The 24,486-nt window shown below is 37.9% G+C and overlaps 1 protein-coding gene and 1 non-coding gene across 19 annotated transcripts in view; both read left to right on the top strand.

Annotated features, from left to right (window-relative positions):
* ptprfa (protein tyrosine phosphatase receptor type Fa) overlaps positions 1 to 24,486 on the top strand; it is a 212,469-nt gene that overhangs the window by 89,227 nt on the left and 98,756 nt on the right. For all 18 annotated transcript variants that reach the window (XM_046859634.1, XM_046859609.1, XM_046859588.1 and 15 more), the window contains exons 3-4: positions 15,857 to 16,002; positions 17,275 to 17,416. In XM_046859634.1, the coding sequence (XP_046715590.1) occupies positions 15,857 to 16,002; positions 17,275 to 17,416 (288 nt within the window). The remainder of the gene's footprint in view (positions 1 to 15,856; positions 16,003 to 17,274; positions 17,417 to 24,486) is intronic.
* trnae-cuc lies at positions 14,821 to 14,892 on the top strand. The gene has a single exon. It is a non-coding gene; the product is annotated as a tRNA-Glu (tRNA).

The raw sequence follows: 24,486 nt of genomic DNA, 5'->3' as shown, positions 1-24,486 counted from the left end.
TGATTGACACATGACATGCCTTTATCATTGGGACTGACAAACACAAAGGAGACACCTTATTCAAGGGATTGACATGTTCAGATCATGTGACCATGATGTGATTAATGACACTCCAGTACACAAACGCCATCCATATTTAACTCCTTTGTATGCACATTTAGTAGGAATCAGTTCAGCAGTTTTGTACATGTGAACTGCTTATCTGTGCCTAAGAGAAGGACGCATTCTGCCTTAATTATGCATAAACATTGTAAATACCTAAACACACAATTTAAGCTGTGTGTATGCAAAAGCATGCAGAATGCATCTCGCCCACTCATGCATATGCATCCAGAAGAGAAACGAGAAGTGCAACCGATAACATATTCCATTCAATGTGCTAAACTTCAGGCAATTAATTTTCGCGTGTGATATGTCTGCCTCTCAAACCACGTGTATATTGAGAACATGAGTGTTCAGCGCTTTACAGGCAGCGTATGTGGTTGGTCAAAATCGGGCTGCTATTAAAATATCCAAAATGGGTTGATTTTCTTCATTGACAAATTGTGTAATTATACAAGACCTTTCTATGACCTTGGTGAAATAACTATCAGGAGAAACTGTTTCAATAATGCTTACAAAAAAAGATGTTTTAGTGGCACGTCTGGCAACCCAAGGTGTACAGCAAAAACACGTACACCATTTTTTCTTTTTCCACATTTAACAAATGAACTCCATACATTAAGTAGGTTCATTTTTCACATTGCTCTTTATAGAAGCCACAGCCAATGCCCAAGAGGACTGAATATGAAATGCACATATTTATGTAAAGATTATTTTGTACAGCAGCATTTTCATTACAACTAGTGAGTAATCGTACGTTACATCAGATGTCTCCATGCCCTCCTCACCAGTTCATAGTCTTGCTGATGTTATTTAAGACAAACCTTATATATTAGCAAGCTGTCTTGAATACTGAACCTCTATTTCATATTTAATCCCACTTTAGTGACTTCACAGCAATTCGAGACTCATGCAGAGAGCGCAGTTTGCTTCGTGAGCTACACAAGTTCATTTTGGATGCATTATGAGCGTATGTTGCGGTTGCATCAAGTTGTGTTTTGCGCTGCGCTTGATAATGTATGTACATGTTGCCCTGAGGGTGTGTGTGTGTGTGTGTGCTGGTCCCAGCTGCATGCCTAGACTTGCACAGACACTAATGGTTGCTTTCTTTAGTGAACGAGAAGCTGCGTTGTTTAAAAAAATGTGTCATTTGTCATTGTGAATTGCTACTGAAATACAGATCCCATTTCTTTCTTTCCATCTCTCTCTCTCTCTCTCTCTCTCTCTCTCTCTCTCTCTCACAGACACACACACACACGCACACATACACTGGTGTTCTGCTTGAATGCTATAAAACCTCTCTATTTGAAAGCAAATTGGAAAAAATGGGGGGAAAAGAAACATGGGCAAGTGCATGCATGACAACAAGGCAACTCTAGATGAAATGTGTATGTGTGGCTTTATACAGCTGTTTTAACATGCCATGTCATTGCTCTAGAGCATGCAGTAGTGTCAACTTGATTACAGTGCAACCTGAGGCAGTTAAAATCTCACACACACACATATACAGGAAAATGAAAAAGATGATCATATAGGACAATGTAAAACATGGGTATGTTATTTCAGCAGGTTTCTTCACAGTGATTGAGTAAAAGAGAGAATGTCTATCTCAAGGTCAGCTTTGTAAGCCAGAATCAGAGTCGTTAATGGCGCTTCATGCAGTGTCAGGAGTGTTTCTGGGTATTGCCTGAAGAACCTTAATTCTGGCTGCACTCTAAATCTGATTGTTTATGGCCAGACGTTAACATTATTTCCCCCCCAAAACATTCATTTTTGAGAAAGAATCAGAAACAAATATCCATGCATGTTACTTGTGTATACAAGTGTATACACACTGAGAGGCCAATCCAGCAATTGTAACATCTACATCTTACATCTACAAAGTTAATCCATATTCTTAAACATGGAGAACAAGGAGAACATGAAAAGGTCAAACCCAGCATACGCTAGGCACAGAACCGGGAAGCTAAACTAGAAAACCCAGCAGGAACATAAGCATTGGGGCTTCTTACCGAGCCAATGAAACAGCAGGCTATACATAGACAAACTAATAAACAGCTAACACAAAACAGGTGGACACAATCGGGCAACAAACCACTGACCAGATAGAAGTGTGAAGACAGGACCAAGGCATAAGGGCATGTCTCCTGTTGCCATGGGAACTGCAGAGCAGCAAGAGAATCCATGATGGATCCAAATCTGAGCGTAATCAGATGGTGTAAGAGGGCTAACCGTTTGATCTTATGCCTTCTGATCCTCAGTGTTCAAATGCTTCACTATTTTTACTAGTTATATGTCCAAATTTGTATTTTAAACAAATGTTACTGTACTTTCTTTTTTTTTCCGTTTTAATTCTTGCACTTGTAAAAAAATTAATTAGTTGAAATATCTTGATTGAAGTCAAATGAATTATATATTTAATATTTTATGATGACAATTAAACACAAATAGGATCATTAGACTTATTTCTGTCCATTTGTAATTATTTCATAAATAGTTTTGTTCTAGAGGCAGACAGATTTGCTCATTCAAAGCATTTATTTCTAAAAAATAAGAAAACTTGAAATGAGAATGCCCAAAATAGAAATAAGTTTAATAAGCTAACATTTGGTTTATTACAATCTTATAATCAAAAATTCTAGATGAATACAAGATTCAGTGCAAAAACCTTTACAGTACATTATGCGATTTGTACTACAATGCATAGTTCGTTCTCTCTTTTTTTTTTTTTTTTTTTCCGCTCATTACTGTAAAACAGTGTGATTTCTGAATAGCTCTGGAAATTTCCTTTTCCCATTTACACTGAGCTGGTCTCTACTTGTTACTTCATCCCTGCACGTTTTAGAGAGCATAATATGCTATGTATACATCCATTTGTATATATTCTGGCCTTCATGTTCTCTGCCCAATTACAATAAAAGATGACTTTTTAAAATATTTGCAGTAAAATCATTCCCGCTCAAATTGACCATAGCACGAACTCCAGATCTGAACTTTAGTTCTAAATATAGACTAGAGTTGTATAGTGTATGCCAATTGAGAGTTTGTGTAAAAGTGTGTGTGAAAGGGAACGATATCATCTTTCAACTCCATACACTTGCTCCTCCAGCATGAATATAATTTCCGTCAAGCCTTTTATATAAATGCAACAGGAGGAGGGCATGAACTGGGTGGAGCCAGAGTCCAAGTCAGGTACAGAAATATAGCATGAGAGAATTATCACACACAATGAATGTCAAGTTTATTTCTATAGCGCTTTTCACAACAGACATCCTCTCAAAGCAGCTTTACAGCATTTTAAGATTTAAGGTGAACAATGTGTATTTACCCCTGATGAGCAGCCATGGTGACAGTGGCAAGGAAAAACTCCCTTAGATGTTATGAGGAAGAAACCTTGAGAGGAACCAGACTCAAAAGGGGAATCATCCTCATGTGGGTGATTCTTGTGCTTTTTAGTTAGTTCATGTACAATTTTCTATAATAACAACCACATCAGGACAACAGGAGCTCAGCAATTCAGATGCTTGTTTTGGTGACATAGATATGGATGAGTGTTCTGGTAATCCATCAGAAGTAATTTTTACCATCAGAATCATGTATTTATTTGTTTCTTTATATAAATACTTGTAGACGGTCACTGTCTTTCCAGCTAATAGCCTGTTTTTTATGGTGACTATGATTATATAATCATATAAAAACATCAAATGTTCATTTTCTTTATTTGACTTGTTCTGAAATATCGCTGCCGTTCCTAGCTTTTGTATGACGCAGAATATAAGGAAGAAGCGGATCAAAATATTCAAATGTGAGAATTCCAAAGAAAATTATAATTAGCTTGGAAATGAGCTAGCTAATGACGTAGTCATTATTGCACTTGAGTGAAAGCAGGTTAAATTTTTTTCAAACCAGGGCTCTATAACATGTACAAGGACTTTGGAGAGCAGTTGAATGATGGTTCTGGAGAATTTTGTCTTCGAGTACAAATGGGGTTTGTTCGCTTCTGAGCAAAAATGACACATTTATCAAGTTTTGTTTCAATTCTGTTGAGTGAGAATTGAATTTCTCTTGGTCTAACTTCAATTAACATGCAGTGTATGATTGCTGGCATTGCTGTAGGGTATGCAAGTAATGTGTTGAATTGTGTGTGTTTATAATGGCTTTAAAAAAAAAAATTTTGTTACCACTAACCTTAAGGATATTTTATATTTCAGACCATCCAATGTACAGGAAGTCACTTGGGATTAAAGCATCAGCAACCAAAATGAATAAAGGTTCACTCATCTTATAAAAGTCATATTGCATGTATTGTTGACAATTGCAAAAAAAAAAAAAAGGAAAAGCTAGTGTATGCACATCTGGAGAAAGGATTAAGCAAGTGCTTGGTTGTAACGTTTGAAAGCCAGAGGCGGTACAGCGCATGTTTTGAGCTTTGTTTGGCCTAATCCAGGGTTCTGTGTTGGTACAGGCAGCAGGAGAGAAAAACAGGCAGGTTACGTCCTTAATCATAATGCAAACACACAGGTTCGGGTCAAAACCAGGACATGTTAGATATACAACAAACGAGGTAAATTCGGGTGACTCGGATATAAAAAAGGACCGTTTAGAATTACAGTAATGCATGGGATCCTTTGCCAAGCCACCAGTCAAACACAAGGGTGTTTATACATTGGGTAATACAAGAGTACAAGGGGTTGCAGGCACGACCAATTACATGAAGGTGAGAACATGTTTACACATTGTGTAGATACTTTTAGCCAAAGTGGATTAATAGGGAGTTAGGATACAGTCCAGATACACACAGTTTAAAGAAAAAAATCGACTTATAATTCATCCTTATATAAATATTATTCATCTTTAATACTGAACGTGTTCTTTATAGCGTCCTGGATTTATTTTTTTCTTTTTTTTTTTCTTTTTTTTTTTAACCCACATTTTTCTTTACACATTGGTCAATTCTAACTTTAATTCATTTTGCTTAGTAGAATTTCTACAATTCCATAATGGCTGCTGATTGTGCGATTTATTCCTCACTTTATCTCTACCTAAAATAATAATTACAGTGATAAAGCAGCAATTGAATCCTTAATTTTGCAAATTCAACAAGCACCAACAAAATGTCAGTGTAAACCTATTTAATTATGCTGAAATTTTCATAAATGGTTTGAGTCGGTGCTATTTGTGAGTTAACTTTATAATCTGCCTTATACTAATGCTTCGAAAACATGATATTGTCACAAAGAAGACAAATAACAAATGATTTCTGTATATAAGCATATGGTAAACTGGGGTAGCCATGTTTGGGGTTTAAAAAACTGAGATTCCACCGTCCCTATGAGCTCTGAACCTAACACCCAACCTTTAGTGGGTGGGGATTTTAATGTTTTCTCTCATCAAAATATGTAAGAATCAGTGGTTGGGTGATGTTTGTTTGGTAATAAGTCTGGGATTCATATGAGATATTGGAGTTGTGCAATAATGTGTGGTCTGTGAACAGTTCAGTATTGCAGTAGCAACCTGGTCACATTTTGTTGCAATAATGTTCTTTCTATTTTGAGTAGGTATGTTACACTCTGAATTTGCATTACACACACACACACACACACACACACACACACACACACACACACACACACACACACACACAAATATTTACATAATCTTTATAATTTCCTCGTATTTAGTATGCCCCCTTTTTGCTTTAATGACAGCGTGCACTCAAGCTGCCACTGACCTGATGATCCGTGTTAATGTAACCCATCAGCACGTCATCTGAACACATACTTCAGTGGAAGAAGTAAGATGTGGGGAAAAAGCTGACCTTTTGTACAATAGAGTTAACAGGCTCAGAGTTGCTGATCAGAAGGTCAGGGGTTCAAGCTGCCACTGCTGGGCCCTTGAGCAAGGCTCTTAACCCTCTTTGCTCCAGGGGTGCCATATCATGACTGACCCTGTGCTCTGAGCCCATCTCCCTAACAAGCTTGGATATGCAAGCAAAATAATTTCACTCTGCTGCAATACATACACTACCAGTCAGATGTGGGCAAAGCTGTCATCAAAGCAAAAGGTGGCTACTTTGAAGAATATAAAATATATTCTGTTTTTTGTTGACTACACAATCTCATATTTGTTCTAAAATCATGTCAATGTTTTTAGTATTATACAACGTTAAAAGCAATAAAAATGCAACAAAAAAAGTATATGACAGCGTAATATGGGCATGTATTTATTAAGATACTGTATTTTTATTGGTAGCGTTGGTGTTGTTAATAACTTTATATTTGCCAATATTGTAGTTGATGCTGGCAATAAAGCTACATCGAATTTAATAGAGTAAGACAGACACAGAGGAAGAGGGGGTAAAAAAATGAGGGAAGTACGGAAAAAAAAGACTAGACATATAAAAAAAAGATGAAGGAGAGAGAGGGGACAAGAAAGATCTGTAGGTCCATAAATTGTGAATATATGAATGACAGTGTGGACTTTATTGTGTCTTTATTCTGCCTCCTTAGACAGCACCACGACTGCCATGTCCATTTCAATGTGGAAGAAGTGATTTCGCTCCGCCTGTGCCTCATTGTCCTTTCTGCGCTCTTCCCGTCTTGTGAATTATTCAACAATGCAGCATATTTCATTTTGAAGAGTTAATATTCCTCTCACTTTAGTGTAACTCTCAGGACGCACACATCAATACTACACATGAGCTCTGCATTGTCACCCTCTTTTTGCTCTTGAGCTTTCTTGCCATTATGGACAGATTCTGTCATACATACAAACACCAGCAGCAGTAAAAATCTGTTTACAGGATCTTATGAAGGCAAAATGGCAACCGTTAATAGCATCAGTGTGCCTTAGTGCTCAAATTATTGTGTGGCTTGTGATGGTGATCTGTACATTCACACAGTCAAGCAAAAAAAAAAAAAAATAGTATCAATGATATCACATTGGGGTTGCAGCTAGTTTTTAGCAATTGCTAATTAGTTGCATGTCGCATGCAAGTCAGAACTAAAGCTATGAGATCTAAATGCACATGGTACCTGAAAACCAGAGAGGAATTTAGTCAATAGTAAATGACAGCAGTGAACTGTATGTTAGATGTGTGTGTTTTGCTGTTGAATTAAACAGTTAAAAAATGTGGAGCGAGATATTCTGCCTGATAACTCTGACAAGGGAAAGAGCATTTAATTGTAACACACTTACAAAATCTCTCAGCCACCGTCAACCTGCCGCGCTCCAACAATTCACTTTTAACGTTTTGCTGTGTTATCAGATTATATAACCAGATTACCATTGAATAACATCTGAATGGTCCGTCAGAAGCTGAAAAATCTATTTAAATGGCGTCTGTTCTCTACTCTACCCTACTCAAGCTGACAATACACTAAAAACAGTAGGTTTTTCACTAAATTGCTAAAGTAACATAATGTCACAGTTCATAAAAGCTACAATGCTGTAAAACTACAGTGCTTCTTTAATTTTGCATTAATATTATTTTAATTCTTATTGTGAATGGATTGTATTTTACTATAATAATAGTCACCAGAGACTTGGCGAGTCTCCCAATACTGCATACTCATACAATCCCCGACATTTAATGACTCGCTTTTTTAAAGAACTAGTATAACTATATACTTTACTATTAATAGCTTGTAAATAAAAAGTTGTTAAATGTAAAAAGGCTTATTTTGTGTAAAAAGGCTTATAAGACAATGTAACTTCACAAAACCTTCTTCTTCTTTCGGCTGCTCCCGTTAGGGGTCACCAAAGCGGATCATCCGTCTCTATACACCCCTGTTCTCTACATCTGCCTCTTTCAAACCAACTTCCTGCATGTCTTTCCTCACTACATCCATAAACCAACCTCACAAAACCTACAAATATTAAAATATCAGAACAGACAGGTTTTTGGATTTGCAGTTAGGCATTAATTTTGGTCAAGTTTATTTCTATAGCGCTTTTCACAACAGACATTGTCTCAAAGTAGCTTTACAGAAATCAACAGTCAAGGTGAACGGTGTGCATTTATCCCTGATGAGCAGCCATGACGACTGTAGTCGTGTAGATGTTATGAGGAAGAAACCTTGAGAGGAACCAGACTCTAAAGGGGAACCCATCCTCATTTGGGTGACATCACGAGTGTGATTATAAATCATTAAACAATACAGAACACTGGAGAGTGAGAACTAATATTATGAGTACTGGAGTATAAGATTATAAGTAATGTTCTTTCTACAGTCTTATACAGTTATTGTGGTTATAAAACTAGGAGCTACTGAGCTCAACATTTGTAATAATCACAGATCCAGCATCAGCATCTCTATGCCAGAGCCTTTAAACACTCCAGGAGGTCCAATGTCAAAACTCCACACATGTAGTGCGATCCATTTGGCACTGGTATGTCTCTGGGTGGTTCGGGATGTTTTCGAGTTCGGCATCTACTTCTTTAAAGGTCCATAATCTTCATGAGGTGGGACGTGACTGGAGCTGGCCAAACCTCAGGATGGGAAGAGGAAGAGAAGCAGTGGAGAGAAATTAGTGTAGCTGCTGTTCATGATATTAACAGCACAAGTTGATAATGTGCATGTGATCAGATGTTCTGGAGCACAAGGTTATGATGTGAGACGTGTTATGTGTAGGCTTTGCTAAAAAGTTTTTAATCTGCACTTAAACTGGGGAGTGTGTCAGAGCCCCGAACACTATCAGGAAGACACTTCCAGAGTTTAGAAGCTAAATGTGAGAATGATCTACCACCTTTAGTGGACTTTGCTATTCAAGGAACTACTAGAAGCCCAGAGTTTTGAGATCTCAAGGAGCGTGACGGATTGTAGCGTGTTAGAAGACAGAATAGATACATGGGAGCTAAACCATTTAGTGTTTTATAAGTAAGAAGCAGTAGTTTGTAGTCAATTCGAAACTTAACAGGGAGCCAGTGTAGGGACGATAAGATTGGGGGGAGAAAAAAAAAAAGCAACATACTGTCTCTATCAGCTTCTGTTTTCTGTTTATGTACGATAAAACAAAATGAAATACGAAAAAGTCGATTACAGTACTAGCAGGAACAGAGATGAATGTCCACTAGAGTAGCCAGTGTAAAAACCTCGCCCTGCTTCTCAAGTACTTCATTAAATTGTTGGAAATGTTGAAAAGATACAGTAGGTCTGTTACTGAGCTGCTGCATTTATGCTTGTGTTCCTGTACTCTGGCTAGTTTTCTTTCTGGGTTTACTCAAATAATACACTTACACATACAGAGGAAATGGTTCACTAATACAAAACTACTAACCTTTACAGTAGGCTTAAATTAAACTAAACCAAATATGTATTTGTTTAAATGGATAGATACTTTAAAATTAATAACACATTAAACATATTTTCTGTCATATTTAAGTCTAGGGTCTATTAGAGTTTCAAATGTTCTGCCTCTATGGTTCGAAATCATTTATTTTGAACCTTTTTTAAATTATGTGACAGACCAAGAGGTAATCTAATGGGTTAACTTCTCAAAAAGCTCCAGAACAGTAAGCAGGCTCTATTGATTTGCAGTTAAAGAGGCTGGCAGATCATGATCTGCTGCATAAGCACAAACTGGTCATTTTTGCTCATGCCAGCTTTCCTCCGGTCGTGAGCATGCTATTTGAGTGTGTGTAAAATGACTCAATTTTTCTCTCACTAGTCCAAACATTAAGTGAAGGTAATATGTTACAATAGACCTTTGTGCGCAAACATTTTAGTGAGTGGGCAATGCAGACTATACTAGGTAATCCTGAATCATTTGTGGCTTTGACTAAATTCTTGACATTCCTTTGCAAAGCTGTATGGACATGGTTCTTCAGTGTTCCATTTCATAAGTATTTCTTCAAACGCTGCCACAATAGCTTCAGCAGGTTGTGATCCATGAAACGATTTAGCTTGCAGTACTGTGCCTTTCAAAGCAACATTTGTATCCGCCCACGTAGCAGTCAGATTAAATAGTGTCATCAGACACACATCCAAATGTCTGCGGTGATGCAAACCGTAGTGACATCTTTCAAGCACTCTTTTATGTCTTTAGACAATTGCTTGTTCAGCTGAGGCAAAGCTGTTTCAGTAAGGTACTACAGCCTCTTGGCTCTAAATGTTCATGCAGTCAGTGAAAACCCAAATTATCAACAATTGAAAAAGACTGATCATCCAGTGAGGTTTATAATTTAATATTTTACTCCCTTGTTGTAATTCCAAGTCTCTGACATGTTGGTTAACTTCCATAGCATTATCTTGAGGTACAAATGTCTGACATTTTGTCAGATGTGTAATGCTTCTATTTTAATGCCAGTTATAATTGGGTATCTGACACTGCTTGGAACATGACACTTACTAGATATAGACAGTTTTCTTAATCTCAAATGTCCAGGGCTGTACTGAATATACTGGAACAGTCCAGAAGAAGTGTACATACTGGATAGACTAGGATAGAATATTGTAGAGGACATCATGGAATGTGTTTCTTGGAACACCATGTACAATTAATTGTACATGCTGAACTGTGAGTAATTTTGTAATGTTCTGAACATAACTTAATACTACTGCACTTAATAAACCTAGACATCCTGAAATCTTATCTCTATTTGAAAGCATGGAAAGCACTTAATAGTACTGGGTGTTCTAAAATCTTCTTACTTATTACTGTACTTACCGTAATGTCCGGACTATAAAGCGCACCCATATATAAGCCACACCCACTGAATTTTACAAATATTTTAATTTTTAACATAAATAAGCCGCACCTGTCTATAAACCTGTCTATATTAGTGTCTACACTAATTGACTTTACACAGGCTTTAACGAAAGACACGTTACACACGGTGTAACGGGTGAAATATGTTGCGCTTCCTTTAGGAGCATAGCGGTATTTTGGGAATAGCATGCCACTGCATTTTCCGGTATTACGGCGTGTGTGCAAGACTGAGGAATATGTCCTTATTATTTTCTGATGCTCATTTCTAAGTTTCTTTGACTAACTCAACGCTGTTGCCAAGAAAAATAAAAAAGCAAGAGTTTTGGAAACCTGTCTGTGCTTATATGATTTCTGTTGCAACTGGAGTTAGCGAGCTCTCCCTTCACCCAGACTCAACGTGCTACAACGGCTTGTATCTAAACAGTAGCCTACCAAGAAAGTAATTGTTCACGGTCTTCCTCCTTCCTTTCACAACTATTTCTTGGGAGTTTATCTTTTGGCATCGTTGTGCGTTTAAAAATCACCCGATGGAAGTTTTTTCTCCCGATGCTGTGCAGCTCAGAACACAGGTGAGGTGCGTTTTTTCCGTTTGGAAATTTTATTGGTCTAATGTTACAGGGCTCAGTTTTTTGGCTAGAAGTGTGTGAGACCAGGAAAAACTCAGGAAAAATCCATAAATTAGCCGCTTCGTTGTTTAAGTCGGGTGGTTCAAAAAGTGGGGGAAAAAGTAGCGGTTTGTTGTCCGAAAAATACGTTAATAGTGCTAGATCTCCTGAACTAGCATGTACCTGATAGTACTGGACATCCAAGCATGTCAGTGGACAAAGTTAACTTGGTTAGCCAAGGCTGGTGTGGAAGAACTCAAACAGCCCTCACAGATCCCTGACCTCAACCCCACTAAACACTTTTGGTCTAAACTTGAACAACAAATTCATGGTAAGCTTGTGTGTAAGTCTATCAGTTTGTAACCTATTGGGCTTTTGTGACTATATAAAAATCCCCACAAGCATGATTCCACCCCCCAGAAGACTGATGTCTGTTGTAGTTAATGTTTGTATGATTTCACATGGTTTTTGAATAGAATGTTCAAACATTAAGTTTGAGGGGCCTTTATCAGGGGCCCAGAATGGCAGTCTGGTGTGGTTGTGATTTGAACTCACGACTTTCAGAAGTCAAACGAAGTCAAATGCCTTAACCACTAAGCCATCAGCCCCCACCCCAACCCCATATCATAGCATTCAATTAAATACCAGTGTACAAACCCCCCTTAACCCACATTCATATTCCCTTTAAAAAAGATAAGGCATTTATACATGCTATTAATGTGTTCATGGCTAAGTAGTGATGGCTTTGATAAAGAATTTAAGTAATGTCTTGGGAGCCACCAACCCCAGATTGCAGATTTCTAATAAAAATACACCATTAGAGTAATGTGAAAATATAAGCATGCATATGGAAGCTATGTATGAAGATTGAGGATTCGGGCAATCAGTTAGTTTATTGACCTTGATAGTGGCAGTTCCAACCACACAAAACTAAACTTTGACATTATTAAAAAAGAGTCCAAAGGAACGCATGAATCATTGTTTTCCCAATAGCTACTGTTCTGTTTTAATATTCTGAAGAGGTGCAATGAGATGACGTTATCATTGGCACTTTCACCAAACACAACCAGTTATAGGGGACCTGGAACAAGCTCTTGCTCCTTTATTTATTCCAGACATTATGTTTCTGTGTCCCTTTTTTATCATTTTTTTTTCTTTATCTATTCAGGCTTTCTCCTGCATGCAGGTGAATTGAAAAGCACTAGTAGTAAAAAAAAAGGCTGATGAGAATAATGATCATTTAGCTTTGTCCTTCTGCCCAAAAAACACAATTGTGCCTTTAGAAAACCGCTGGTACTGTAATATTCATCTGTCATCCAAAAGCAAAAAGTGCTGTGGTTTTATAGTAAAAAAACGTAGAATATCTGAGAATGTTTTGTTCCGATATGCACCACAGGAAGGAGCGGGAGTGTGTAGGTTCGGGGGTGTTTTTTAATTTGCATATTCATTGATGAAGCCGGATTTCTTTACTAAGAGTAGCCGTGTAGGCGCATCTCTCTTTTTTTGTTGTTGTCTAATGACTAATGTACGATGATGGTGGTTATTTTTTGCAGCTCACATTCGTATTGTATTGTCTGTTCTCTTTAGGGGAGGTACTTATCTTTACAACATGATCAGCCTCTCTGCCTGTCTTATTTCTGATATAAAGTCAGAAGGTGTATGTGTGTGTGTGGGAGAGAGAGAGAGAGAGAGAGAGAGATCATAATGTTCTGCAGAATCCACTCCTCATCCTAACTTTAATACAGGTGGAGCATAGCCATATTCAGAGGTGAAAGTGTTGCATTGTTAGTGTGTGAGATATACCAGAAATGTATGTGGAGTGGTGTGCAGTGTGAAACTCAATCACTGGGCTGATTATAGCTTTGTGAGCGGTTATGTAAGACGTCAATCTGCTGCTGTTTGTTGTTCTTCAGCACTATTATGGAACAGCTACAGTATAATGAGGTGATAATAAGATTGTGTGCTTAGCTATGAGTCATTCGGGGTGTGTGTGCGTGTGTGCGTGTGTGCTGTAAGTAGCTGTCCATGACATCATTACTGTACTGTGCCATAGAGAGAAATGGGTGATGAGAGAGAATAAAAGGGAGAGAATGGGGGGTGGGGGGTGGATCAAGAAAATAGTGAGAGTCAGGGGAAAAAATGCTGAGGAAAGAAATTGGAGAAAAGGTGCACATATGGAGAGAGAGAGAGAGAGAGAGAGAGAGAGAGACGTAAGTGGTCATTTAATGTCCTCCGTGGAAGCAGGTGTATATTTTGCCTTCTGATTGTAACACAGAGGTAAACACTGCAAGGTGCGTGTGTGTGTGTGCACATGCGCGCACCTATTACACCCTGGCCTGCCAGTGGAATGGGAGACTTCAATGCAGATTTAAAGTTGAATATAAGTTGGAGTTTGATCAGCTTTCTATAGCAAGTTTATCACAGGTCATAAGATCTAATAATGCAAATAATACTATGATATGCATGGTAAGGGTTTAATGTGACCTGTTTAAATTAGCAGCTCAGTGGTTAAGACATTGGATTTTGGATCGGAAGGTCATGAGTTCAAATCCCAGCACCACCAAGCTGCCACTGCTGGGCCCTTGAGCAAGGCTCATAACCCTCAACCACTCAGTTGTAAGTTGCTCTGGATAAAGCAGTCTGCTCAATTCCATAAATGTAAAATGAGTGTTTATGTGCTAATGCTAATTTAGTGAAATAGTGCAGATGTAACTACAATGCTTATTATTCTGTAGAAACAGTTTTATTACCATGTTGTTACTAGTAAAAAAGTGTTATTACATTGTCATAACAGAAATAAGGCAAATAATTCCACAATTCGGTGCACAATTCAAATACACACTAAACATTTTTCATCGTTAATTGTTTTGAGTCCATTGGAACCCTGGTGTGTTTTTCTTCGCGGCATAGTTTGTGTAGGTGAAAACACAATCAATTGCACTGCAAAACAATCGGTTTGAGAGCCTCGAATCTGAGCAAGGTGGTCTCAGTCCAGTGCCAACACGGATAGATTGAGAAAAGCCATTCAGCCCAACTACAGGAAACGAACCTGCCATGTGTTTTGGGAACTGAGCCGTGAAACACAAACCTAACCAAAAGACAAGGCTAATGAAATGTGGTGTTCGTAAAGGAAAGAAATGCTCACACTGAATGCACCAAATGCTTAAATTGAGATTATTATCTAGTAATTTATTGTTTTTCATTAGGGCAGTGGTAGTCCAGTGGTTAAGGCTCTGGGTTACTGATCATAAGGTCAGGGGTTCAAGCCCCAGCACTGCCAAGCTGCCACTGTTGTGCCCTTGAGCAAGGCACTTAGCCCTATCAGCTCCAGGGGGGCCGTACCATGGCTGACCCTGCGCTCTGACCCCAGCTTCCAGATGAGTTGGGATATGCGAAAAAAGGTTCCCTGATGGTCTAGTGGTTAGGATGCGGCGCTCTCACCGCTGCGGCCCGGGTTCGATCCCCGGTCAGGGAACCAACCCCAGCCATTAGGGTTGCACAAGCCTTAGTGCCGGTCCCAAGCCCGGATAAATGGGGAGGGTTGCATTAGAAAGGGCATCCAGCGTAAAAACGTGCCAAATCAAACATGCGGATGGTCCGCTGTGGCGACCCCTAATGGGAGAAGCCGAAAGAAAGGTCAATTTATTGTTTTTCTTCACTTGAGTTGGTATGTTCACCTTTCAGTTTTTTTACACCATTTTTCTGCCAAAGAACTAAAAGTTGTACAAGTTTAGTGTGAAACTAAACCAAGCCAAGTAGAAAACAAGCAAAAAAGTATTAATTTACACTCCACCATCAAACTGATGTGTGAAAACTCACTATTAATTCGAGAGAATTTAGTGCATACAGCATCAAACCAAAATAAACCTGCTCCAACATAAACCATGCCTTTGTACGTTTATTACCAAAAATCGTCATCAAATATAAATGGATAAAGATATTATCCATGTATTATGTTCCAAATGTTTAAATGAAAGGCTGAGGACAAGTGTATAAGGTTAATATTGTAGGTGCTTCTATCCATTCATCTGTATTATAATGACTTCTATCTAGACTTAAAGGGCAAAGCTGAGATCATCCTGAGAGGATGCTGATATTTAATCACATTTTAAGTGTCCTCTCATTAATGTTATGACTTTGGGCTATGGATTTAAAGCAATGCAAACATAAAGCTAAACTGCCACATCCTGCTTTTTCAATAATATTTTCTGGAGACATGAAAACAGCCAAGTAGAAATATTATTGGAAATATGACCAGCTTTAGCTATAAACTTGAACCTAAATGTACATTTTATATCAGCTGGACCTTCTAAGTAGTTGCCAGATATTCGAATTTGATTATCTATCTATCTCTCTCTCTCTCTCTCTCTCTCTCTCTCTCTCTCTCTCTCTCTCTCTCACTCACTCACTCACTCACTCTTTCTTTCTCTGTGTTTAAGGCATGCCCAGGTTCATTAAGTCTCCAGAGGATCAGACCGGCATTTCTGGAGGAGTTGCATCTTTTGTGTGCCAGGCAGTCGGCGAGCCCAAACCTCGCATCACATGGATGAAGAAGGGCAAGAAAGTCAGCTCACAGCGATTTGAGGTGTGTATGTGTGTGTTTGGTCACCATACTGTTTTATTAAACCACTAAATAGCATTGCTGAAGGAAACTATTTGGAAACTATTTATCCATTTATACTCAGTATTGCTACAGAGATTTCTCTTGCATATGTTTGGATATGAAACACAGAACTGTAAAGCTACAATCCTTTTTTTTAACATGCTGTATTTAAACTATTTCTGAATTTCAAAATTTATGCCTGAATGAAACCTGATATAATCGGCACAGTGTAATAAGACGTTCTGCTGCAATAATTTGACACAGTCATATTCAAGAAATCAGCGACACAGAGCACAAATGAGTTTTAATACTTCAAGGACATTGAGCAAAGTTAATGTTCGAGTGAACTATGGGCCGTGTGATCAGGGTGCCGGACGGCACTAACAGTGGCGCATACTAACATTTCGCTTCACTTATGCCCTCCAGTCCCTCTGTTTCAGTTCAGATCTGCATTGCATTTTTTTGTCCTTAACTAATAGACAGACATAGGATGGGGTGCTTATAATGGCACATGTTCGCTTTGCCACTGCATACTGCCATAGTGCTGCTCTCAGTTTGTGATTGCTGGGCTTAGTAATGATGTTTCAGTGGATTTGGATATATTGTAAATCAACTATACTGTATAAGGACAATATTTAGAAAGTTAACATTTAGAAAAATAGACACTATGATCAATATATGATGTTTACAATGTAATATTTTTAAGGGCTATCCCTTCTATCTAAGGTCATGTCTACATACAGAATACAGATGAAACATATGGTGCTCCTCTGTCATTAACCAGATAAGTTAGCATGAAGTGAGAATAGAACCTGAATAGACCACAGTGCAGACACACACTCAACACAGTGCCCCAAGCTCAGGATCAAACCTAGAAGCCTGCAGCAGTAAGGTTGCAGTGCTTCAAATGTATAAATAAGGATCCAAAAATAATGTTGGGAAATGCTCCAGGGCATCATCAATATGTTTTACCATATATCTGTCCATTAAACTGTCAATTAGTGTCCCTGCGACGATGTTCCTAGAATTGTGTTTTTGTGAACAAGTATAAAACTGTTTCTGAAGAAGGAGTGAAGGAATAAAACACTGAAAAGAAAATGTATAGACCTCTAAAGCATTTCATAGCAATGCATATAATCATTTTGCTATACAATCTAAAGCAGAGGCTTGATTCAGTGTGATATTACATGGCTGTGTATTGAATGTCACTGGAAGGTTAATGGTCTAAGTGTGTGGTGTGTGTGTGTGTATCAGGTGATTGAATTTGATGATGGCTCGGGGTCAGTGTTAAGGATCCAGCCCTTGAGGACACACCGAGATGAGGCAATCTACGAGTGCACAGCCACTAACAGCATGGGGGAAATTAACACCAGTGCCAAACTCACTGTCCTGGAAGGTATTGTGCACTTCATACACTCTTTTCTTTACAGTGCTCTGTCTCACTTTATCTTTTCCTCTCTCATTACCTCTTCTTTCTCTCCTTACTGTGTCACCTAAGTTAAAGAACTTTTATTTTTCATTTCACCTCAGTCAAAGTAAACACACTTTTGGGAAAGGTTTTGTTGTTAACAATGTTGAGGTAGGTCGACTTTCCAGACAACTTTTTTTGTAACAACTTTGTGTTTGCATGAAATCACTAATGGACACAAAACAGTTTGGGAAAGAAATAAAAAAGATGTCAGCAAATTTGTTTCAATGTTAGATAAAGGCCCAATGTACTAAAAGTAATGTTGTATAACAAGGTGTGTGTGTGTGTGTGTGTGTGTGTGTGTGTGTGTGTGTGTGTGTGTGTGCGTGTTTTTCAACCAATCACCCCACAGTTATAACACAGATCCAACCCCAAGTATTCACAAATTGACACAAAACAGTTTGGGAAAAGAAAAAAAAAAACGCGGTTTATTTATATTTCAGTGTTAGATAAGGGCCCAATGTACAAAAAGTAATGCTGTATAACAGTGTGTGTGTGTGTGTGTTACAACCAATCACCACACAGTTCCTGCGACAAATTTTATCATAACACAGATCTAACTCTTATTATTCAGTTTCATGTATAATACCATAATTCACAACAATTAATCCAATTGCAAGAGCAATATAACCAATCAAATCACAGGTCTCTCACACAATGCCAATCAAGTGTGACCAATCAGAGTGCAGTCACATTAGAAACATACATAAGAAAACACAATCACTAAAATACAGATGTGCAGTGTCATTTGTGTTTTTTCGTATATAATAATCCCCCGTTTATCGCGGTGGTTACGTTCCAAAACCACCACCCCAAAAATGCTATTTCATGTATACAGTACTGTACTGTATTAACATTTTACTTCATTTTATAATTAATAATTATATTTTTATTCATTATTTCAACATAAAAACAATTCCCTATAAGTTTTTGGGCTATGGTGCTATTTACGAGAGACCGGGAAAATCAGCCAAACAAATAAGTTATGTGGCAAATGCAGTTCCACGATACGCAAACGCGGTAAAGCGGGGGATCACTGCACTTGTTTTAGGGTAATAGCTGTGCTCGTTGTTAGCTAGTGTTTTCTCAACATGTAAAACTCTACAAAGACAAAACAAAAACAGAGTTTTGAAATGAATCGGGGGAGCTGTGAGGCCGCAAAGCGTGTCGTCCTAATCTTTTCTTTTATGCGATTGGACAGCGTATGCTTAGGCGATTCACTCCTGCTTTCTCTCCCCCAGAGGCATTTTCAAAGATTAATGAAGGACAAAGTAATCCACCTCGTACTTCTTTACTACATTTGCTATGCCAGGTAATGTGTTTTGGTTGAGTCTGTGAAGTGGGCTTAAATAAATCAGCTGCAGTGTAATAGCTTACAATTAGCCCCAAATAATACAACATCCAGGGGGGTGGGGGTTTAGACATGGACTATAGACTCAGACATGTTGTGTGGATGTACGGTCTGGGCTAGAAAGATATCAGCCCCAGCCTATGTTTTATATATTATTTCCACAAAAGTAATGTAATAATAATAATATCTGGTAATATATAGAGGAAAGAAGGTGATGTGGATGCAATAAACCTTACAACTATCCTTATCCAGCTGCTTGCCCACTTGAACCTACTGACCACACACACACACACACACACACACACACACACACACACACACACACACACACACACACACACCATTTTCCTTCCCCATCACTGCATAAGCAACAATTCAGCAATATCTATTTGCCTAGAACTTCATGACATGATTTAATTAATTTGATTACTGATTGACCAAACAGAGCATTTTGGATGCACTTGTGAAGCAGAACGAGTGATTTTTAGTTGCTAAGTGACACTGCTCTACATGTTCATCATCTCTCACACACACACTTTGGTTATAAACCACTATGTTTTGGCCTCAGTTAAAAGTGCAACATATTACATAAGTGAGTGTGTAATGTCCCCCCTCAGGATATTAGGCCATTTGGAGGAGTGACCAAGTTGAATACACCACTAGACCATTGACAAAGCGCTAATCATGCTCATACACACCCTGGAGGCTGAGTGCATTATGAGTTTTAAATGGTGATCATGACTGTTCTAGCATTTACAGCTGTGCGTGCGTGTGGGTAATATTTGATATTTTATACCAGTCTGTAGGTATGTCTGCACTTACATCATTGCTGCTTTATGTTACAGCTACACACACACACACACACACACACTATATATATATATATATATATATATATATATATATATATATATATATATATATATATATATATATATATATATATATATAATATATCGGGTCTGAATTCCAGTGGTTGGTAAAACCTTCCTGCTGAACTCAGTGGGAGGTTTGCAAAATATCAATTACTCATCAGACATGACTCTCTCTCTCTCTCTCTCTCTCTCTCTCTCTCTCTCTCTCTCTCTCTCTCGCTCTAAAAGAGTGCTAGCCTCTCTCTTACCACACAAACCACAATGGAAATTTTATACAAATTGTTTAATATACATCTATTTGTTATGCACCTTTTATTATGCACATAATGTTGTGTATAATAAACATTTTACACTTCTTAAGTACACATTTTTGTGTTTTAGTCAGTTTTTTGCCACTTTACACTGTTTCATGTTCAATATGTAGTTTATTGTTCACTTCTTTAGTATGGACATCGTTCTAATTTTCTATATTCATATATTCTTTGTGCATTGATTTAGAATTAAAGCCAAAAAGAACAATCTATTCAGACTTCCAAATTTGCACACACTGCACCTTTTTTTTTTTTTTTTTATACACTGCAGCACACAAACACCTAAACAAGACTTATCTCTTCTAGACACGTAGAGATCGAAGGACACACACTGTGTGTGAGCTGAGGACACTACACAATGATTCTGAATGATTCAATCTGGACGAGCCGATCTGAACCTGGGAACAGGACTTAGAAAGAGCACACTGTGCTGGAGGTGCGTTAGTGAAGAGTGATGGAGTCTTGATGAGTGACGCAGTGAGGGCAGTAGCTGGCAGTGCACTCAGACCATCGCGCTCGGCTGTAGATTAGTTGAGCGCTGCTGCAGTGGGTTTACGATGGAAAGCTCCTGTGTGATGTTTATGGCTATAATATTTGCTCAGCTCATACACCTTCTTGGTACTCACACACCAGATTGCAGACTCGACATGTTTACCTGCTGACATCTCTGCTTGTGTGTGTGTGTGTGTGTGTGTGTGTGTGTGTGTGTGTGTGTGTGGGCTCTAGGAACATATAAGCACTTACCTTTAATTTAACTCTAACACTGGCCTCAATAACATCAATAAACACATCAGATGTGTAAAAAACAGGAAATAGGTTTATAACATAATATTAAGGACACCTATTGCTGTCCTTAACAACATTCTTGTTGAGCCTTTATTCATCTTCACCGATAGTTTTATCCTGGCTAGGGTAGAAGTGGATTTGAAATAATCCCAGTAATATTGGAAGAATTCACCCCGGACCATACACACATGCGCACACACACATTCACAATTACACACACACAAGCTTTCACACATTTATTTACACCTTGGAGCAATTTAGTGGAGCCAGTGTGCCTATGTGTGTGTTTTGGAGCGCAGCAGAGAACCAGAGAACTCTGAGGAACTCCAACAGAGACACTAATCTTTTACTATATTTGTTCATTTCTCTCTGATAAAGCAGCATGAAATAGTTCCTGCTTAATGTAGTTATAGGAATTTGTGTTTTACAATACACAGCTGACCTATTTAAGCCATATCTTTAATGCATTACTTGTGTTTTTGTATGTGCATTTTAATGAATGCAATTAAATGCTTTATAATTAAAGGCAAAATAATACAATTGATATAGAACTAAAAAAGGAAAATAAGGGTTTCAAAGTGTTCGCCACACCTGTTCCTGACATGCATAGTGGGTTTAGGAGCCAGGTGAGTGATCAAACACATGCAGATCATGTGAAGTATTTATAGCTGCTCATTACATGGATTTGCATAATAGACCTGTTTATAGAAGGATTGGCATACTGGTAATGTATCGCACATTTTAGCAAAACTTAATTTTGAGGATTTATAGCTTTACAGATTACAGTTGTCGAAACAAGGAATTTGTGGTTTTGTATTCTGAGACCGCTTACTTTTTTATTACCATTTCTATTTTCGTAATGTCATGTGGATTGGTGTGGCATAACAAATTTAATGATGCTAGTCAAAGCATTCTTATCACAGACACATTGACAGACAGAGAGAAAGACAGGCAAGATACAGGTATGCTAGAACACTGATGCCTCACTGATGCTTTGCTGATTCTATTGCCAGTAATTATGCAGTGTGTATATGTATGTATCAGCTGTCAATTGTTTAAAATATTTAATTTAGATTAATTGCATGATTGTCATTAGTTAAATAGTGATTAATCGCAAATTCATTGCACATTTCTATCTTTTTAAAATGTACTTTTAATTAATACTTTTCCAGTTTTTAATATTCGAATCAACATGGGCTTCGACAAATACGGATGCTTTATGCAAATGTTTGTATATTATTAGTGAACCCAAACTCAATTTTTTATGTTTAAGTAACTCAATGTTTAAGAAATATGGTAAAGATGCATTGTTAATTTTCCTGTAGAAAATAATGTAAACTCAGATAATCCGTTCCACACACCCAAAAATAGCCATATAAAAATAGTTTTTAATGGCATTTTATGTACAAATTATTGTCAGCAATGTATCTGGAACAAATAACAATGATTAGCACACAATATACAGTGAAATAAAACAAAATGACCTGCACTTTGCCTTTGAAAAGAGTCGTGGCTGGCATGAGGGAGACGAGAGGGAGGAGAGGAGGAGGCAGGAGGTTATTGTTTGAAAGGCGAATCTCCATCAATAAGAACACAAGTGGTCACACTATTATATTAAACAGTACGTTGGCACGAATGCTGCCCGTACGAGGGATACACGTCACATAAAAACAAATACGCGGGACGCTGACCCGAGCCCCCATTGTTTTACGCTGCGAGAGAAAAAAATACCATAGTCTCAGTTGAACGCCAGCCATTCGCGTGTTGTTTGCGTGAGGCTCGATGTTCGCAATGCATGTTATCGCTTGTAAAGCAAGGTTAATTTTATTTAAAAACTGTGCTCGTCCTACAAAGCATTCGTAAAGCACTCTACTCCAAATCAAAGGTTCCACTGTACATAAATCATGACAGCAAACGGAACTTTTGCTTTGTTTCCACACGGACGGTTTTAATTGCCAGATGTGCATCATGAGACTTGGCACATCAGTAAAACTAATGTTTAGGGATTACAGATGTTTATTTATTTATTTTATATCTGAATAATGAAAGGGCGTCAGAAATAAATGTGTGTTGCGTTAAAGGTTTTAGTTTTGCTTCTTTTTATATTTATTTATATTTTAATTAATCGTGCATTAATAAAATTGGTGCCATTAATATTCATTTGCGTTAACGTGTTATTGCCGCATTAATTTTGCCAGCCTTAATATATATATAATATATATATATCATTCTGCATATACACTGTGTATACATTTTGTAGTTTAGTATGAGTACATATTTGATATTGCACATTTATATATTCCATGTTTCTCTCTACATATATTCTACCTCATTGCTATAATTTTCCTTCTTTCGGCTTCTCCCATTAGGGGTCGCCACAGAGGATCATTCTCATGTTTGATTTGGCACGTTTTTACGCTGGATGCCCTTCCTAACGTAACCCTCCCCATTTATCCGGGCTTGGGACCGGCACTAAGGCTTGGGCAACCTTAATGGCCGCATCCAACCTTCCTCATTGCTATATTTACATTATTTTTTATATATATATATATATATATATTAAATTTTAAAACACATTTTTACACTGCCCAGTGCCTTTATATTTATTTGTTTGACATATATTTATACATGTATCTGCAATTGTTCAGTTTCAGTTTAGTCGATGATAAACTGCAGCTTGTTGCTCTGTACTAATCAGGAATCAGCACAATAACTTGAGGTTATCCGGAAATAATCGCTGCCCGGGTGGTGTGATGTGGCTGATAAAGTTAATTATTTTATTTTAACAGCACAGAAAGAAAAGTTTTATACTTCTATACTACAGCAGTTTCGTATGATTACAGTTCAGTCATAATGTTTAACTGTTTATAGTTACATTTAATGTCCTGAATTCTCTCTGTGCAAGAAAAAATTACTGGCTGCTACAAAGAGCTGACGCTTAAGACTCCTTTATGCTTAAGAAGCTGCTTTTTACAGAATTTTTTTCCATGTTTCTTTTGTAAAGAACAGAGGGCTTTTTAGTGCGTTAATTATTCAGCATAAACTTTGTGCATTGGCGTAATTAAAATGACGACAGATTAAAACAAGCACACTGATATAAAGTTGTGCTTTGCCTCATAGACGGTATGACTTTCAGCGTTGCTAATGTAAATTAATCAGCACCCTCTGAATAAGATCAGAAATTGAAAAAAAAAGATGTGGTCTAATCAGAAATGAGGACTGTGTTGGAATCTGTTTGAATGAAACAGTAGAAGATGATGTCCAAGTTGGCATGCAACTGTGTGGTTTTAGGGCTTAGGGCTGGAATGCGGGTGGATTTCGGGGATTTTCGCATGTGAGACAGCTACTTTATGCTGATGACAGCATGTTCTGTAAGAACTCTCTTACTCTCTGAGCTGTTGAAGCACAGTTAACCCTGCTTCAGGATTAGCGCGAGACGGAAATGGAGTCAATTTTAGGAACACGGCGGAATGATTGGGGCTGAGCTGAGTGTCGAATGCGAGACGAGGATTCCGTTTGTGTGTCTGTGCTTCTTTTAATTATAAAGCTGCATTAAAGCAAACCTGGAGAATTCATATGATGAAGCTGACACAAGCTAAAAGTGACTTGTTTTATCCCTTTATGGCGTCCAAAAATCACCCTATTTGTGAAACACGATGTGAGGGCTTTTGTTCC

This window comes from Silurus meridionalis, chromosome 1 (assembly GCF_014805685.1).
Source record: "Silurus meridionalis isolate SWU-2019-XX chromosome 1, ASM1480568v1, whole genome shotgun sequence".
NCBI lineage: Eukaryota > Metazoa > Chordata > Actinopteri > Siluriformes > Siluridae > Silurus > Silurus meridionalis.
Note: the sequence above shows the minus strand (reverse complement) of the source record. Positions and strands in the feature narration are given on the sequence as shown.